The sequence below is a fragment of the Aulonocara stuartgranti genome, assembly GCF_965226115.1.
Source record: "Aulonocara stuartgranti genome assembly, chromosome: 9".
NCBI lineage: Eukaryota > Metazoa > Chordata > Actinopteri > Cichliformes > Cichlidae > Aulonocara > Aulonocara stuartgranti.
Genome location: NC_138960.1, coordinates 24,989,669 through 25,008,728, shown reverse-complemented (window position 1 = coordinate 25,008,728; position 19,060 = coordinate 24,989,669). Strand labels below are relative to the sequence as shown.

The 19,060-nt window shown below is 39.1% G+C and overlaps 1 protein-coding gene and 1 long non-coding RNA gene across 6 annotated transcripts; both read left to right on the top strand.

Annotated features, from left to right (window-relative positions):
• The first annotated feature begins 548 nt into the window (after positions 1-548).
• Positions 549-1,292, top strand: LOC309714856. The gene is made up of 3 exons (XR_014279057.1): positions 549-573; positions 894-1,008; positions 1,249-1,292. It is a non-coding gene; the product is annotated as an uncharacterized lncRNA (long non-coding RNA).
• A 4,331-nt stretch (positions 1,293-5,623) lies between these two features.
• On the top strand, positions 5,624-17,399 carry LOC309714947 (uncharacterized protein). 5 transcript variants are annotated; one of them, XM_082547689.1, is made up of 16 exons: positions 5,624-6,140; positions 7,065-7,108; positions 7,350-7,369; positions 7,575-7,670; positions 7,876-7,924; positions 8,123-8,333; positions 8,440-8,526; positions 8,911-9,054; positions 10,060-10,757; positions 10,977-11,501; positions 12,149-12,713; positions 12,818-12,888; positions 13,967-14,107; positions 15,862-16,022; positions 16,128-16,218; positions 16,361-17,399. In XM_082547689.1, exons 2-16 carry the CDS (start codon positions 7,102-7,104, stop codon positions 16,441-16,443), a joined length of 2,949 nt encoding a protein of 982 aa, XP_082403815.1. In that variant the 5' UTR covers positions 5,624-6,140; positions 7,065-7,101; the 3' UTR covers positions 16,444-17,399. The 5 variants fall into 5 exon arrangements, with proteins under 5 accessions (XP_082403815.1, XP_082403814.1, XP_082403812.1 ...); XM_082547688.1 differs by having other exon boundaries at positions 5,625-6,140; positions 7,068-7,108; positions 7,528-7,670; positions 16,361-17,398; XM_082547686.1 differs by having other exon boundaries at positions 5,625-6,140; positions 7,068-7,108; positions 7,350-7,414; positions 7,528-7,670; positions 16,361-17,396.
• Positions 17,400-19,060: the final 1,661 nt, after the last annotated feature.

The window sequence follows — 19,060 nt, the reverse complement described above, 5'->3', positions numbered from 1 at the left end:
ATTTCATCAAATCTATCTTTTTATCTTGGCTTTGCTCTTTTTTTTGTTTTTGCAGATCAATAAAAAGCTTTGATTAAAAAAAACCACAGACCTCCACCCACTGATTTCCTTATGCAAGCAATTACCTGTATATTCCACAAACCCTGTTTTCAAGAGTGTGTTCATCATCAGATATGACCTTATACATAACCAGGGATTACTATCATGCCACGCCACCCGATGAAGGACCTTCAAACTCCGAGTTATACAGTATAAAAGTAATTTTTGTAATGAAGGAGGGCTGAGACAAATAGGAAGTAATAACATAATAAAATCATGCTGTAAACTGTAATTCATTAAACACATACTTGTATATAAGTGCTTTCAAAATTATTTAATATATGAGTAGATATATTTATCAGCGTTTTATGATTGATTGTTTCAGAAATGTAAAGAGGATAAGAGATGCACGTGATGTCTTGAAGAGTCATAAACCTTCTTGCACAACTAGTCGCTCTATATAAAAGTTGGTCCCGTGTCCTCTGCATTTACTCTTGATCTTCACACGGCTTACACAACATGGAGCAAAGCCAGGTAAGTCTTATTAATCTCATCATGTGGACGCTGTTTTAGTAGACCGGACTAAACATGTATGTCGTGTGGATAATGCACACAGGAATTAAAAAAATTAATTTAAAAATTACTATCTGGCCCTCTCTTAAGAAGAGTCAATTTTCTTGGTGTAGTTTTGTTTTTTATGGTGGCAAACTTTGATAAAAGTTGTAAAAAGAGCTTCTGATAAATGTCTAAAGATATATTAAGTGGCTTCTGTGTTAACTGTGTGAAAGTGATCGATTGCCACTTCTTCCTGTTCCTGCTTTTGTTTTATAAAATGTTTTTTCTTCCCATCTTAGAATAAGAGGACCGTGATGGGAAAACACAACCCAGGACGTATCGCTGCAGTACTCATGTCTTTAGCTGCCTTTGTAGTGAGCTTGGTGTTTAATGGGCTGGCTGTAGTTGGAGTTAGTAAGTTGAAACTTTGTTAGCCGTTTGTCAGTTGTGTTCAGCATCTTTGATATTCGTGTAGAGGATGGTAAATGGCCTGTATTTGTATAGCGCTTTACTAGTCCCTAAGGACCCCAAAGCACTTTACACATCCAGTCATCCACCCATTCACACACACATTCACACACTGGATGTGAAGGATGTGAAAACACACCGCGAACAGTCAACTTTCCCTAAAATCGAACCTTTTTCTCCACAAAGGTCCTTTTCACACCACCCAAGCCAATGTCTCAGCTTTGTTTGACACCCAGCTTACGCCTTCAGGATGGACATTTTTCATCTGGACCCTCATCTACATCTGGCTGATCTTCATGATCATCTACATTGTTGCGGGTCTTTTCAGAAAGTTGTGTCCACTTCTTTTTATTTTCTTCTTTAAAACTACAGTGTTATTTTTAAAGCACAGATATAAGATATAATCCAGGTCTCTTCAGTCTATTTTTAAAACCCACTGAAAAACTGTTCCCACAGATTTGTTGATCAACTTTTTATCTTCTAGGAATGGATATGGATATGTTTACTGCACTCCTGCAGTACTGCCTTATGGATTCTTTATTAGCTGGTGTCTCAACATGGGCGTCAATATTGGTTGGCTGCTGGTTTGGGACAGAGAGTAAGAGTCTTTGAGTGTCGTGTGTGAGTTAAGCCTGCAGTGATGCATGGCTGTGAAAGATGTAAATGAAAGCTGTTCAACAGATTCATTAAATGTGTTTTTCTGCTGTATCTATCCTTAAAAAAGACTGATGATTCCTGCACTGGTGTTTCTCATCCTCATCATCTGCACTAACTACTCCATGATATGCTTCATCTGCCATGGGATTCACGTTTATGGAGCTTGGCTCAACAAATACCACAAAGCAGACCTGTGGCTCCTCCGGGTGTTGGTAAGTGTGCATTATTAACTGTAAGCTAAGCTTTTAATCTTGCATGTAGATCAAGTTACATTAGCCTGTTGTGGTCAGACATTATTAATATAATGTTTGCTTGGACTCCATGAAAAAATCTGTTTGCAGGTCCAGAATGGTGTCATGATATACACGACTTGGACAACTGTTGCAACCCTCCTCAACCTGACCATTGTACTGGCTTATGAAACAGACATGTCCCAAGACGATGCTGCCACACTCTCATACTCTCTTTTGACTATTTTGTTGCTTGGATGGTGAGTGTGCTTCTTAAAAACCCCAAAAAACCCAAACGAGAGCATTGAGAGAGCTCAGTTCCCTCCAATTCCCTTTGAAGGGCAACGGCTACACTAAAACTCAGATGCTTTATGCATCAGTATGGAAAGCTAATGTAGTATATTAATCTTTTTGTAATATTTGTCAAATAATGTTTGTTTAAAACAATAATGTTTGAAAGAGTTCAAATAAAGACCGCGCTTATTTCCCCCAATGATTAGTATATTTAAAATTTGGAGATGATCCAATGAAAGCTAAAACTTATGGCCTTTGACCTTGTATGATCTTTATCCATATGACTGGAGTAGAATTGGCTGAACTCTTAGGCTTCTAACATATTAATATATGTTAGAATCTAACATATTAAAATTGAGATGCTAAAGCGACGCGTTTTGTGTTTCATAGGTTTGTTTTAGAGAATCTTGTCCTCGACAAGCATGTGCGGTACGTCTGCATTACCTACCCCGTTGTGATCTGGGCGCTGTCTGGAAACCTTGACAAAAACTATGATGCTGAATCACCCAGTCGCAATGGCGTCTTCATTGGTAAGACTTCACATAAATCCCTGCATCCACACTAAACTTTTTAGATAAATACACCCACAAAATGAGCTCTGTGTCACCGTGTGTCACGTGCAAAAGCTGTACTGATTTGATTTTCTTCTCTCAGCTGTGCTGCTGGCTGCAGCCTGTGTGCTGTTTGTGATTCGGGTTAGTTTGGTGGTCTGGAGACACATCAAACAGCCACTCTATGAAGGTGTCGATCCTGAAGCCATGGAACCGATGGAGATCGCTAAGAAGCAGAAAAAGATATTTCGCTGAGCAGCATAAGACTATTATGTATAACAAATGACTGAATATATATTTATGTTTGTTTTGTATTAGTGCAAACTTACACTCCAAAGCCAAATGTAGTTTTCTTAATATTGACATATTTATTGTGAAATAGACCATACATGATCACAGCTGTTTGTTCAGTGTTAACACCATATAAATGTTGCTACTCCAAAATCAAGGTTTTATAAAATATTATTTCTGATTTAAGATATGAGCTAAAAATTCGTTTATTTTTATTTTAAGCATCCTTTTTTTTTTACATTTAAAAAATACAAGGCTTGTAACGTTAGAGAACATACTTTTACTATATCACTATATCATTTACATTTCTATCAGTGTAAAGAAATGTAAATACACACAAAATCCCTGAGATATGTTAATAAAAGAAAAGAAGGAAAATATCAGCTGTAGATCTCAGTTTTTCTACATGATAAATAAATGTTCCTGAAAGCAAATGAAAAAAATCTGTCAGCATGACTCTTTTGGGCTTAAATTGTAAAAATAAATGTGTAAAATTTGCAAAAAGGTTCTGGCTGCAGATTGCCCAGACTGCCCTGCAATTATAAAACATAAAAAAGTTTTTGTTACTTAACAAAAACTGTGGACCCATTGTAAAAAAACAAACTTCTATAGCAGAAAGTGAAAAAACTGTTATCTTTATGCCGTGTAATTGTTTATCTATTATTTAAATACCTTAGTGTATGGCCATGGGAGAGGCCTTTATCAGTAGGAAATGCTGTAAAATTTATGAAAATACAGTTAAAAGTCCAGACTTTACACCCTCTTTTATCTTTTCCAAAGCCATTCAGTGGGCTGCATTTGAAATTTGGCCCACGGGCCTTATGTTTGACACCCCTGATTTAGAGCATATACTCTATACAGTGCATACTTTACAGCACTTAATTATTTTTAACTTCTTTATATCCCATGCAGATCATATATGGGTGTGTTATGTTACTGCTCTAGGGATGAGTTCTGTGCAGGCTGTGGTTTCATAGCAAATGACATACACCATAGAGCTTATATGCAACACATTAATATGCATGAAGGAGAAACATTTTCATATGTTTTAATCAGTTATATGTCATATTTAAAAAGTAAAAATAAACTTTAAGTTTCATATATCAGTGTGCACTTGTTTTCAGTGAAATGTTACACATTTGAACATGACGATCATTTCCATTTTCTCAAGATAGCGTCCAAATTTTTGCCGTTACTTAACATTTATCTGTATATATGAAAACGAAGATATTTACCCAGTTTACCAAAAGAAAAGACGTTTGTAGGAGTAAACGGCAACAGCTGGTAATTGTAACAACCATTTAACTCTTTCATGCATGAATTATGACAACCTCAGTATTTTTATTCATCTTTAGGCATGAAAAAAAGATTTTTTTTAACTTCTTTCTCAGTTAGAGAAATTTCAATTTTAATTAAATAAGAAATGGTTTGTGCACTTACACTGCCTGAAAAGTGGGTGGCAGGGTATGGAGTGGCACATGAGTGTCCAACGTAGTAGTTTATGTGCAAGTACACCATCAACACTGACACAAATACAAGAAAACAGCCTTTGAATAGCTGTCCACTGTAGTAACCACTATGCTTGAAAGGGTTAAAGGCCTCATTCAAAGCTGTGTAGCTTGTTAATTAACAAATCACAAAATAATACAACGTATTTCACCAGATAAATACATTGAGGAAACAGCTATTATAAACAGCAGCTAACAGCCATATTTTTTTTTGCCATTAATGCACAGCTTTTGGCTGTTTGACTGCGGCTGATCCATTAAGCCTAGAAATTAAGTCAGTTAAGTCATGTTCATGGTTCTGTTGTGAAATAGTGAGACAGCTACACCCTTTTGCACAACCTCTACAATGACCTACAATGACCAACCTAACAAATAACAAAGTTTTAAATTTTAGACTACTATGTCAATATGTGTATTTCACCTCTGTAATATGCTATTTATAATTAAGTAATAATAATGGATACTTTATTGATCCCCATGGGGAAATTACTTGTTTTTTCTCTGCATTTGACCCATTCACTCAGTGAAGCAGTGGGCAGCCCACTAAGCAGGTGCCCGGGGAGCAGTGTGTAGGGACGGTACCTTGCTCAGGGGTACCTCAGGGTAGCCGTTAAGTGGATTCGAACCGCCGACCTTCCGATCATGGGGCGACCACTTTACCTACTGAGCTATCCCTGCCCCCCAAAATATAAGTATTTGTATATATTAAGATAAGATAGCTCTTTATTGTCATTGCACAGTCATACTTACCATATGAAATTGGAAAGCTATTTATTAGAGCTATTTCCTATATTTTGTAAACTTAGTAATAAATTGTAATATTGTAATAGTATTTAGTTCAGTCTTTTACTGTTATTTTCTTGGAGCAACTGTAACCACATAATTTCCTTAGGAAAGTACTGTATTCTGATTTTGATTTTGTTATCCAGTATATGGTGCAGGATGCTGGTTCCGACTTTAAACTGTAGAGGGCAGTAAGCAAAGCGCCAACTTTAATCTGCCGGAAACTAATATGTAGAAGAAGGAAAGAGTGAACACTGATTCCCTGTGCGTTGTTCTTCAGGCAGCAAGTCCGCTGCCAGCCAAAACTTTGTTAAAAATCAGTAGGCCCTACCAATTAGACAGTTATGTTCAAGTCATTACTTAATTAACACACTCACAGCGATGTTATAGAAGACATGGACTGTGAATTACAGCGTGCCAATTTCGCGACACTCCCGCCTTTGAGTCAGTACTCGGGGCATAATGTCGCTTTAGTTTTCTAGAGTGCGCGGGTGAAGTACAAACTGTAAACAGCGCCATTGTTGTGCTAACGGAGGATATTGGCTAGAAGAAAACGTTATATTTGGTCTTTGTATGGCTAAATAGTTATTTTTTACATGATTTTTTAAGGTGTTCACGTGAGGGCTAACAAACTAGAGAGTAAACGAACACGAAATGATTATTACCTGTTAACTCGGGTCTCGCGGTCGGAAACAGTCGGCTAACCATACTGTTGAAAGAACGACAGCCAGCTAACACAAATGGAGATGGAGTACCCAGTCCTAGTAAGTTCTATTCGTGCTTTTGCACAAACTTATTACAAACATTACCCTAGCCCAGGACATTTTCCCGGTGACAAGTTTTTAAACTTCCGAGTCTGGCTGCAGACTACCGTCTTTATTTACACACACCGATCGCCTTTTGTATCCATTTGAACATGACTTGTCATTTAACTCGTCCTCTAAACTTAATATTAGGACTGCATTCTTTAATCTCTGCAGCACCTGTGTGCATGCAAGGTGGAGTGGATGGAGACAAATGTTAGGGGTGATTTGTGACAGAAGGATAGCAACAACAGTGAAAAAATGTTGATGGTAGTAATACCTGCTATGATGCATGGCTTGGAGAAGGTGGCACTAAAAACAAAACAAAACAAAAAAAAAACAGGAGGCAGGCCTAGATGCTAAGATTTTCACTGGAGAGACCAAAATGCACAGGATTAGAAATGAGTACATGTGAGGGACAGCTCAGGTTAAGTGTTTTGGAAACTGAGTTAGAGAGGCAAGGCTGGGATGGTTTGGAAATGTGCAGAACCTCAAAAATGGGTTAACTGAAAAGATCAATCCTTTCTCATTTAAACCAGGGTCAAACAAATGTGGGATTGCCAGTTACCAAGCATTTGCTCTGTTTGTTTAAGTTCTCTTTAATATTGTAGGATTTATTTTTACCATCTGGACAGAGACTCTTATGAGATACTTGTTGTTATTGTAATTGGGAAGTCACAGTATATATAAACAAAACTGAAGTGAACTTGACTACATCCATGAATGTTATGATTCTTGTAAAGTTTTAGAGAGTTGATCATTTAGCCTTACATCTGTTGTCTCTTTAGACCCTTTGTATCTATTAGAACAGGGGCTGTGTTTGCTAAGTCAACATAGTTATTCATTTAATCCTGGAGTGGTTTCTAAGCTGGTTTCTCTTCACAGAAGAGACCCAAGAGGAAGCTCTGTTACATTACTGACAATGAAAGGTAAGTTTAAACACGTTTCTAAAATGTAGCTGTTTTATTTTAGTTAAACGTTTGTGTGTTTGTGTGTGTGTGTGTGTGTGTGTGTGTGTGTGTGTGGTGTGTGTGTTTTAATATCTATGAGCTTCATAAATTCATTTTCTGGATTTATTCATGCTATTGCAGATTTATTTGTATTTGATATCACAGAACCGAAATTACAAAAGTTTGGAATTACCCTTTAATTCTTACCTTTGTTTTTCAGCCCAGCTAAGCACTGGGAAGGTACGTTGACACTGCAAGATATTGATAAGATCTTTGATGACATGGGTGAGTGATATTCATCCGATTGGTGTAATTCTTTGTTATAAATTAGGTATTTCCATTTTATTAACCTCTTCTCGACTGTTGTTTTTTTTTTTTGTTGTTGTTGTTTTTTCCAGATTCAGCCTCACATGCAAATCTACAGCCCCCCTCTCCTCTGCTCCAGACTTCTGATTCAGAAATACACCAGAATAAGAGTGAGGACTCGGTCCCCCCAGAGCGACAGCTGATAAAAAAACCTCCAGGACACCAATTAGTAATGGTACAGTCAGTTGATACTTCTGCTTATATTGCATGCATGTCCTAAGCTCTAGTGTTAAACATCTGTTGCAGTCCAGCTATTAAAACAAACACACTTTCTAATGAATTCTTGTTTACTGGCTCAGCCGTGAGTCCTTTTTTGAACAAGACAATATTTTTGGTAATTTGTGTTCATTATTTTAATTCACAATTTTGAATTTCTTCAGGGAGATGATGGAGATGTCTTGCATCCTGCAAGTACTGAACTGGATATCGGTAAGACACTCAAATTTGTGTTCATAATGAAAATATATGCCTTGTGTGTGTGTTTTTTTTTGTTGTTGTTTGTTTCTTTGTTTGTTTGTGTTTTTTTTTTTTTTTTTAATTAAGATAAGATAAGGTAAGATGACCTTTATTAGTCCCACAGGTGGGAAATAAATGAATTGTTTAGGACTGGGCTTTTTCTTGTTGCAGATTTGGACATCCCCTTTAAAGGACATCACCCAGTAAAGACTTCCAGTCCAGCAGAACAAAGTTTGGCTGCTGAAGAAGAAAAGCAGGACGATGAAAAAGCACAAGTTGTGTCCCCAATTCTTTTTATGTGTGAATATGAAGGAATAGAAGAGGTGAAGAAAGACTCTCTACGCACCCAGAATCCCCAGTGTAATGGACAAGTCACAGAGGAGTACGGAAATTCATACTTAGTTCCTAGCAGGAAATGTTGCCTCTACAATTTTTCATGTTTTTATTTTTTTATTTTCCACAAATCTTTCACTAATCCTGTTCTCTAGGAACGGCGAGTCTGGATTGGAGTCTCCCCCAAGCAAGATTGATTTAACAAAGATATCTGGCCACAAGAAGGAGATTGAATTACAAGGGTAAGGTTGCTTTTCATTTAAATACCTCGTTGGGTGTTTTTTCAGGAGGAAGAGACTTTGATGCTATAAATGTGACCATATGAGACCATTAATTGTACAAGATATTTTAGTTTTTTGCCATCTGCCATTTGCCCTTTTCTACTTAAAAAAAATTCCCCAATTAAACGAACATACACAGCAATACTGCACAACAGTAATCAAAGATGAACAATATTTATAGGCTACGGGATTATATAGCACATCAAACATACTGTATTGGTGATACGCTTCATTTTGATCAGTGGAGGCAGGAACAACGATTCAAAAAGATAGGGAAGTGTTTCTGGTCGCTCTTGAAAACGTTTTGATTATTTCAGTCACATTTTATGTCTTCTTTGTTTACAGGAGTCAAGAAAGCACACAGCCAGCTGTTCAAACAGTGAGCCGGAAGCCTGAAGTCGCAGCTCCTGTGGCATCCACACGAGCGGGAAAAGATATGACAGCTTTTCTGCAGAAACTGAAACATGCAGCACAGTCAAAACCTTTCAGGTGAGTTGAGATCAGAGGACACCTTTATAACTTGTCTACGTAAACATGTCTGCATGACATACAGTGCTGGGAACGTTGCTTTTAAAATGTATTCCACTACAGATTACATGCCCCAAAATGTATTTTGTAACGTTTTCCGTTATGTCTCTCAATGACAGTAACGTATTCTGAATACTTTGGAATACTTAATATATTATCATGCTTTTTGCAACTACATGAATGTACTATTGCTGTGGGATTTGTTACTTTTACTGAAGGTTATTCATCATACTAATACCAACTAGATTTTTAAATCTTAATATAAATAAGTAACAGTAGGTGGACATTAGGTAAGGCTGCACTTTTTGCAGTGATCTCGTATTAAAACTGTTTCACGCGTATAGAAAACAGGTCTGCGGCTCCAAACCATAGTAAAGGGACCTCTGGTTAATACGTCGGGTTCTGTGTCGGGCTCGTAACTGAAAACTAGCTTTACTTTGTTGTCTGGGTCAACTTTGCTAGCGAGAGACAGAGAGAGGCATTGAAAGCCTGCTCCAACGGAACTTATTGTTTCAGAGGAAAACACGAACACGGTGTACAGTCGAGTCTTAATAGCTTACTCACAGCTGGGCTCGTCAGGCACTCTTTGGCTGCAGTGGTTATTATTATATTTACATGCTTCCAGCTCCCGTTTCTGCTCGGTGACACAGAGCCTCTTAATGCGTGTTTTGTTTGGGTTTCCACTGGCGTGGAATTACCAAAAATAGAGAGGGCATAGCCTAACATATGAAACAGGAAAAGACTGCCATGTAATCCATTTATTTCAACAAAGTAACTGTATTCTGAATACCACCTTTTTAAACAGTAACTGTAACGGAATACAGTTACTCATATTTTGTATTTTAAATATGTAACATTGTTAAATGTATTCCATTACTCCCCAACACTGATCACATAATACCACGTGGCCTCAGTCACATTCTTTCCTAAAAAAATTAATTATATGTATTTATCTTTTTTTTTAAGTTCTGGGAAGAAACAAGTCAAAGTACCCACTCCTCCCCCTGAACCAGAGGATGATTTTATGATCCTAGAAGATGATACACCTCTGTGGTTTTCCATCCCAAGTAAAAGTGCTGCCAGTAAGAAACAAAGTCACAGCAGAATTCCCAGCACAGACAAAGACAGCTCAGATAAGAGGACAAAGGATAGATCACTGGAGATGCCAGAGCCACAGCAGGAAAAAGAAAAGTCAAAAAGTAAATTGGAAGATCAGCCTGTTGATCAGAAAATTAAGAAGAAAACGAAGAAAGAGAAGAACAGTGAGGAGACTGGGCCTAGAAATGAGGAAAATAAGCTTCCTGCTCCTCAAGATGCTCCTGCGGGTGACTTATTGGTTCAAGAAGAGCCAGTAAAAAAGAAGAAGCAGCTCAAGAAAACTTTGTCAAAGGAGAGTGATGAAGCAGAAGATCAGCCTGAAGACACAACGAGTCGCAAAACAGAAAAAGCGAAACCCTCTAAGAAAACAGAAAGGAAAGCAAGTAAGTCTGCTGAAACAAAGAAACAAAAGTCTTCAAAAGATGGTAAAGAAAATACCAAGACACAGAAGGCTGACTCGTTAAAGGCGAGCAGGAAAGAGCTGCAGGGAGAACCTACTGTTAAGGATGTTGATGAGCAGACCAGTGACAAGCACAGAGATACTGAAGACATAGTTTCTACTGTTGGTGAGTCCTTTGTACTTCCTAAAAACTCTTCTATAATTGGTTGTTGAATATTTGTGCTAGCTATTGTCATCTTATGTGATCTTAACCTTTGAAGTTTGATTAAAGTTTTGATCTTTATCATCAAAACATGTAAATTTTTGGAATTGCAACAATTTTTTCCTTCATTCACTTAAAATTACTTTGCTTACTTTATATATGTTTTTCCTTTGATCCCTTTAGACAAAGAAGCTATGAATTGTGAAACAGACGGACAGGTGAAACAAAACAACCAGTCAGTTGTTTCTAAAGGGACTTCATCTGAAGACTGTCAGGTTCTCGGGAAAAGGAAAAGGAAATCAACAGGAGAGTGGTGGTTGAGTTGCCCTCAGAGCACAGAGGAAGCGGACAGCAGCCAGCAGGCCACGCAAAAGAAGTCCAAACAGAAACCTAAAGACTCCAGCGAAGCAGTTCCTTCACCTGCAAAAGCAAAGAAAGACAAAGCCTCAAAGAAAAGAAATCAGAAACGGCTTAAAGTGTTGCCCAGTCAGGAGACGAGTGAGTTTAAAAAAAGGAAAACAAAACAGAGCGAAAAAGGAAATAAACAAGGAGAAAAGTTAGACAAGATGAAAGCAATTGATAAAGATTTAGTAACGGCTGAGCCGGAGCTTGCCGACGAGCCGGAGCAGCAGGAGGTCCCGGATCAAGAATTGGACCAGGAGTCTAGCCCTTTGGTCTTTACTCAGAGGGACCACAGCCTTAACTCAGGTAAGGTCAAGGTAAAAGTGCCAGTACTACAGAGGAGTTTCTGTGACTGATGTTTTATATATTGTGCTATTGGACTCTTAGTACTGATGCATGTGTAGATAAAGAGAATTTGGCCTTTTGTGTTGGATCGACTTTTAACAGATGTCTTGACAGGTAGTAAAATAGGTAAATCTTGTTGGCTATGAGTTAATACTGTGATAGTGTTAACAAGTCATTAAAATTTGGCTTAGATCCACCAAGCTCTTCAAGGTCAACTCAATGATTTATTTGTCTAGAATTGGCAAAATAAGGAGACACGATAAACTTGGGATCAGAAACTTTTCTTTTTATTGCTTAAAACTTAACACAAATGTAACTTACTAAACAGTGAAATGAATGCTACACATAAAGAAAAAAAAATTGTGTCCGGTATATTAAAATGAGGTTCACCAGGGCAAATGAAAAAAGGCTGTACTTTGCACTTGCTTTTATTGTACTCATAAAGCACAAACAAAATAAAAGTGCGATATATAAAACTGTTAACTTAAAAGTAAAACTAAAGTATTCTCTTAAATGTTTGCGCTCTCAGAGTGCTCCTTGTTTGCCTCCTAGTTGGTGTGAAATATTAAGTAGCAAAGAATGGAAAGGAAATGTGCTTTTTGTTACAGGAAATAAGATATTTCAGAAAGTATATCAGCACGATTCTACTGGAAAACTGTCAGCCACACCAAAAGCGCCCGTGTCGCAAAGTCGACCTAAGGAGCGGCTCACGGAAGCAGATTCAGCCAAACGGAGAAGGAGAGCCCCGGGCGATTGGTGGCTTGTCAACAACGTAGCTGAAGATTTGGAGAACGTGTCCTCAAAGCCTCAGCAGCTTCATCCCAAGAGGCCCGAACCTAAAAAAGAAAGGAAGAAACAGTCTAAACAGAGCAAATCTCCCAGACTCGGTGTTCCCAAAAATGGCAACACGGCAGTCTCATTAAAACCTCTAGGAGGAGCTCCAGTGCCTCCTTTGACAGCAAAGTCACCGATCACTCCTAAGACTGTCAAACGCTCTCTGGCAACATTTAGAGACATTTTTGCTTCAGTCATAGAGTCTTCGACTGTGGACAGACGTCAGACTAACAGATGTAATGTCAGATCACGTCCGTCTGAGGAAATCTGTGTAGCAGGCAGTAACACTCATGCAGCTGACAACAGCCCAGACAACCAGGAGACCACACGAGACAGCAGGTATCAGCTACATGACATGCAAGGAAAAGCCTGAATTACTCTTAACCTCTGTCTTTATTATATTTTCAGTATATTTCTGACTGTCGTTCATCTTTTATCGGCAGGTCACAAGTCCACAGGAGTGGACCGTCCTCCATGATTGAGCTGGAAGACTATGAAGACGCTGACAGCATAAGTGGGTTTTAAATTACATTAAAACATTTTCCAACAGTTTCATCTTTCAAAGAACATTTTACACAATTCTCTGAAAAGAAAGCTTCACTATAACATTTAATAAAGTGTAAAGAAAAGTATAAAGTGTCAAACACTGGCTGCTTCACTCGTAGTAAAAATGAGACGGGATGAGCTGAAGTCATTAAAATGCTTTTACTTTACATGAGAAAGAAATCTAATCAACAAGGATTTAATGTTATTGGCTTGTTTTGAAATCAAAACCCCTTTAAGTATTTTGCTAATTTAAAAAAAGGCAGTTTATTGTTTTTTATAAGTCTCAAGGCCCTGAAATTCTTTCCATTTTGGGTCAGACTTCAAGCTGGTGACATGCCCAGAACCATTAAGCTCTGTGATCATCTGATATTTCATTCATAATCTCTCCTAGCCTCTCAGTGTTTCTGATACTGCAGGCATCTGCAGACAGTCAGATAAACCACTATAAAGTGCAGTGTTTGTGGACGGTCCTTTTCTACAAATATTATAGTATCAGTAATTGAAGCGGGAACTTGGGGCACTGGCACGTTTTAAAACCTGGATGAATAAGTAAATAACTGAGAGCAGAATTGTTTTTCACAATGATTTTCAATGTCAGACCAACTAGGAAAAAAACTGTCAGTCCCACAAACTACCAAACAGATAAAGAGACTCAGAAATGGTTTTGAAAGGATTCAGAATCATTAGAGGAGGAATTTAAAAGTGCTGAAGCTTTTCCTTTGTTGTTAAATAGTAGTATAACCGGCTGAAGCCTAATCTAGTGTTTGTTGTGGATGAATCAGTGTGTGTCACTGTGAGTTCAGTCTTGAATTAATGAAATGAATCCGTCACATTTGACATTTTCGTCTGTCAGGCTGGCAATACGAGCATTCATACTGCAATATTTACAGCCCTAAAATGGTCGTCCTTGTTAACCTCAGTTGGCTTGAATATAAATGATAAATATCTGAAAGTGTGATCAATGTTTGGGTGCGTGCCCGAATGGTTTAAAAAAAACCTTATTTTTTCATTATAAATATCTGCGTTTTATTTTTATTATGTTCCAGTTTTGCCGTCATCCAGGAGCACAGTTCTGCTCTCTGCTTCAGATCTTTGTGCCCCTCCCCTCAAGCCGCTGATCTTACAGCGGAAGGATATGGCCAACCTGGCTGAGTGGTTTAGGAGCCTCTGGTTGGCTACACCAGAAGGTAAGAAAATTCTAAGAAAGAAAAGAGAAAAAATAAGAAAAAATAATTTCCAAATGTTGTTTTTGCACTGACTTCACAGATACAGGTGTTTAAATGTCTGTTGTCTTTTACACTGTTAAATAAAATAAACTGTTTGGTCATAAATGTGGTTTGTGCTGTTTGTAAAGCAGATTGGCTACAGTGTCTGCAGTCCATTCAGGTTGCACAGGTAGTCCAACTCCTCCAGGACAGCGTATCACAAGACGGTTTGCTAGGTTTCCCAGCACAGTCTCAAGACTGTGGAGAAGATGCCGTGACAGGGGTCATTAACCGAGGACTCCTGAACAAGCACGTAGAAGGGGATCAACAGAGCAGGAGCAGCATCTGCTCCTTTGTTTTAGGAAGAACATGAGGAGCGCTGCCAGAGGTCTACAAAATGGCCTTGAGTGGGCGATTCATGTGCATGTTTCTGACCAAGCTGTCAGCAGCAGACTGCATGAGCATGCCATGAGGGCCTAACTTCCTTTAGTGGGACTCCTGCTCACAGCTCAACACTGCGCAGCTCAATTGGCATTCGCCAGAGGACGCCAGAACAGGCAGAACCGCCACTGGCCTCTCTTTTCACAGATGAGCACATGAGCACAGGGCCACACTGAGTACATGTGACAGATGTGAAAGAGTCTCAAGACAACCGTTTGTAGCAAATGTTATGCTGCCTTCAAAATCACCCTGCATGACTGGTTTGACCGTGGGTCAGCGATGGTATGGGGAGATATATCACTGGCAAATGCCAGTTGAGCTGCACGGTGCAGAGCTATGAGCAAAGGTCCCACTAAAGGACCCTCAGCTATGCTCATGGAGTCTTTTTCTGACAGTTTGGTCATTTTGTGGGGACATTTGCAGCCATCCGTCTCCCTGCACAAAGGAGTCAATATCCGTTCTGCTGCAGGGCTGATGACCTTCTATGGCCCTATTCGGCTCTTCTCCTGTAACGGCCCATCTGTTATCTCGTCCACGCTCTTTAGACTCTGCTGGGAGACACGACAAGCCTTCTTGTAACGACACATATGAATGTGCCATCCTGGAGGAGCTGAACTACAGTACTTGTGCAAACAGAATGGGCTAGAGCAGGGGTGGGCAATCTCAGTCCACGAGGGCCGGTGTCCCTGCAGGTTTTAGATCTCACCTTGGGTCAACACACCTGAATCACATGATTAGTTCGTTACCAGGCCTCTGGAGAACTTCAGGACATGTTGAGGAGCTAATTTAGCCATTTAAATCAGCTGTATTGGTTCGAGAACACATCTAAGACCTGCAGGGACACCAGCCCTCGTGGACTGAGATTGCCCACCCCTGGGCTAGAGGCATCATCTCATGTTACCAGCAGGAACAAAAACACAAGCAAAAAGCCAAACTGAGAACAATCAGTCAGCAGGGATAAGGAGAAAGCAGTGGTCCATGGCAAACACCTGTTAAAACCATGTTGTGGCCGCTCCAGTGCACCTGTTGTCACTTTCACTTGCACCAAAACAGCTGAAAAGGATTCACAGTAGTTTATCCTTCCTAACTGGACAGATCGATCATCACGTCTTTTATTAATTTTCTCTTTATTGTCAGTTAGGATCAAAATAAAATACTTAAAATGCCTGCATCAAAAAACTCAAAGCATTTATGTGTCTAATTTGGTTTGCTTTCTTTTTAATGTAGACAAGACATTTTAAATAAATAAAGTTATGTCATCTAATGATCCTTATGTCTTCTTTGTATTACTGTAGGCGATCCTGGTGTCACTCCAGACCAGTTTGACTGGTACTTCTATCAAGACAGAGCTATGGGCCTCCAAGAGGACGTGAGCACCAACTCCTTCTGTAGTGGAAAGCTGCTGCTGGGATCCCTCATGAAGAAGCCTCTCTGGGTGGACCACAGTGCTACAACAGTGAGTACTACTTTATTCTGTTTCTTGCATATAATTATGCAGTAACTAGGCCTCTTATACAACAGTCCTAAAGTATTTCCATTATTTATTTCTGTCTTTTTAAAGGTTTTTAACTTACTAACCAGCTCAGTGGGTGTGACCATCGATGGCTGTGAGTCATGCTTCAGTCCTGGAAAATCTTTTGTGGTGGAGTCTGGTAAGAATATTTACATTTACTGTAAGATCTCATCATAAAAACGTTTGCAAATACATAATAGATCTTTAACATGGTTTAGTGATAAAGGCACATATTTTTGATGCTTTTTTTGTTTCTTACAGTTACTGTTCTCTTCTTACAGGACATGCATACGCCATCAAGAATCTGACTGCGCAGCCTGCGGTTCTGTACTTCACCAGAATGTTAGTTGAAACTGTAAACTGATGCATTGTGAAAATGTAAATAGAAAATTGGCTGTAATTTTTTTTTCCTAAGACTTACTTCAGTTTATGATTCTAGGAAATAAAACTGAAAGAAAATGTTGGTAAAAATGTAAAATATTTGAATAAAGTTTGCTTTTAAATACCGTATTTGCCATTTCCAAAGCCTGCGTTAAACTGCGTCTTTATCAGAGCGTGACTATCGAGAAATTCGGATATAATTTTAGTTCAAGATGTTTGGAGGTGGTTTTGTTTCCCCCTCTGAAGAAAAAGGTGTGTTTGTTAGCTGTCTGGCATTCACAGTTCTCAAGATATGTTGTTCAAATTTTGTGTTACGGTAGATGCCAATAACAGTTTGACCTGATTTCATTTTTGTGAAAATTGGGTCAAGGTCACAATAAATGTGAAAATCAGTAAAACTTTATATGATTCTCTTCAAACTTCTAAACAATATACCAGGCCTTGGAGGACGAGAGTACAAAGGCTGGCTAAGCATTTAACCTTGACCTTCATTTCTGGAGCCATATCTGGCTGTAATCTAAGTAGAAGAGGCCATTTATTTTTAATAATGTTGAAATTATGTTTTAGTTTCAGTCTCCAGCACTTGGATATATGCAGTGAAAGGTGGAGGTAGACATGTAAGCATCATTAAAACCTTTCTTGTCACATTCTCAGATTTTCACTGAAACACAGCATTCAGTGAAATCCTGACTTGTGAATGCACTCAGAGTTACGGGTCCACAGGTGTGCACAGACGGTTTGTCATTAGAGAAACTGCCCTTCAGAAGTCATGTCATGTTAGAGGCATTGCCAGAAATGTTTGCCTCTTCCTCTGTTCTGAGTTTCTTTTCACGTCAAGTTTGAAAGAATTGTGATCTTTCAAAAAGATAAAGAGATGAGAAATACCACACGTAAACACATTATACGTGCTACCAGTGATCTTTCACATCCTTAAAGACTACCTTTGAATATTACTATATTTAAAAGATGCAGTATTGTATCTTTTTGCAGAAAAAATTAAAATTACTTAGCACTGTGTGTGACTCATCTGACATGCGACACGAGCTTGGACTCCACTGGAAGCGTTTCTCTTCTCCCCACACTACTCCCCTCACCTGAACGCACCTTTCTGTCTTTCCTTTGGCAAGAATCCACAGAATAATGGATTATAGAAGTTTTGGTACACTCAAGGCTTTTGCTGTGAAATGCAATATAAAGGATGTGTAAGAAATAAAAAAGATTTAAACCAGCTGAAATTTCTGACCAAGTAACGATCACGTAACGCACGGAAGAAATAAAAAGCACATCACTGAGAGCAGTGCAGTAAAGTCATACCAAAAGTAACTGATGATAAACGGGCGTTTGTCATATGTTTGTTTTAAAGCAAAGCTCACACATCTGCTGGCAGGCACTAAGTCACACCCACAGCTCTGCTCTGTCATTAAATATTTACCGAACTACCTCAGGAGCCAAAATCATGTTTCCGTAAGTGAATATGGTATTTTCTCCCCCACTATACTGTTGAATAGTTCATGAGACAATGATACCAACATGTTTCTTAAACAAGAACTTTGGGGTTAAGCCTTGAAGCTTCTCCTTCATAATGTATCACACACAAGTGGCTTTGGAAATCTTTCGCTGTGCAGCGAAGCGACTTCCATTAAGACGTCTGTTTCTGCAGGCTACAAAACGTCCATCACTGGTGCAGGCATGCTGATAGTCGCTAATTAACTGATCACCACCCATGACTTGAATGTAAAATAAAGGAGAAATGAATCTTCTCCACGGTGAGGATCCAACCACCTGCCGGTTTGATAATTCATCACTTCTGAACGTCTGGTTTTTGCATAGTGCACCCACGGACTGACTCTCCTCGGGGCAGGAACTCTCACTCAGGATGTGTGTGGACCTCCAGAGTATTCACGGGAATAGCCTCCCAAGGTCTTTAATTATAAACTACTGTAATATGCCGCCTGTAACGCAACATCTGTGCAAGGAAGTGAGCGAAATACATCGAGCCTGATCTGGTGTTGTGAAGGAAAAGCAGGGCGCAGAGAATAACGTCAAAGTGAATTTTTGCTCACTAACCGTCTCCTCGTGTTTCTCACGTTTTAAAAAAGAGAATGCAGGTGAGGTTGGTGGAAATGCAAAGGATGCAAGGATCAGAGATAGTAAAGGTGGATGCCTTTAAATGGCTGGGTTCAACCATCCAAAGCAACGGACAGTTCATGAGAGAGGTGAAGAGGAGAGTGCGGGCAGGGTGGAGTGGGTGGAGACGACTGTCAGGGGCGATTTGTGACAGAAGGATAGCGGCAAGAGTGAAAAGGGAGGTTTACAAGATGATGGCAAGACCAGCTATGATGTATGGTTTGGAGACACTGGCACTGACAAAAAGACACGAGGCTGAATTGGAATCGAAGATGTTAAGATTTTTGATGCAAGTGACCAAAATTGTAGAATTAGAAATGAGAGAGGCAAGGCTGAGGTGGTTTGGATATGTGCAGAGGAGGGATAGTGGATATATTGGACAAAGGATGTTGAAGCTAAAGCTGCCCAGCAGCAGGAAAAGACCACAGCGGAGGTTTATGGATGCTGCAGGGAGAGCTGTTGTTACAGTTGAC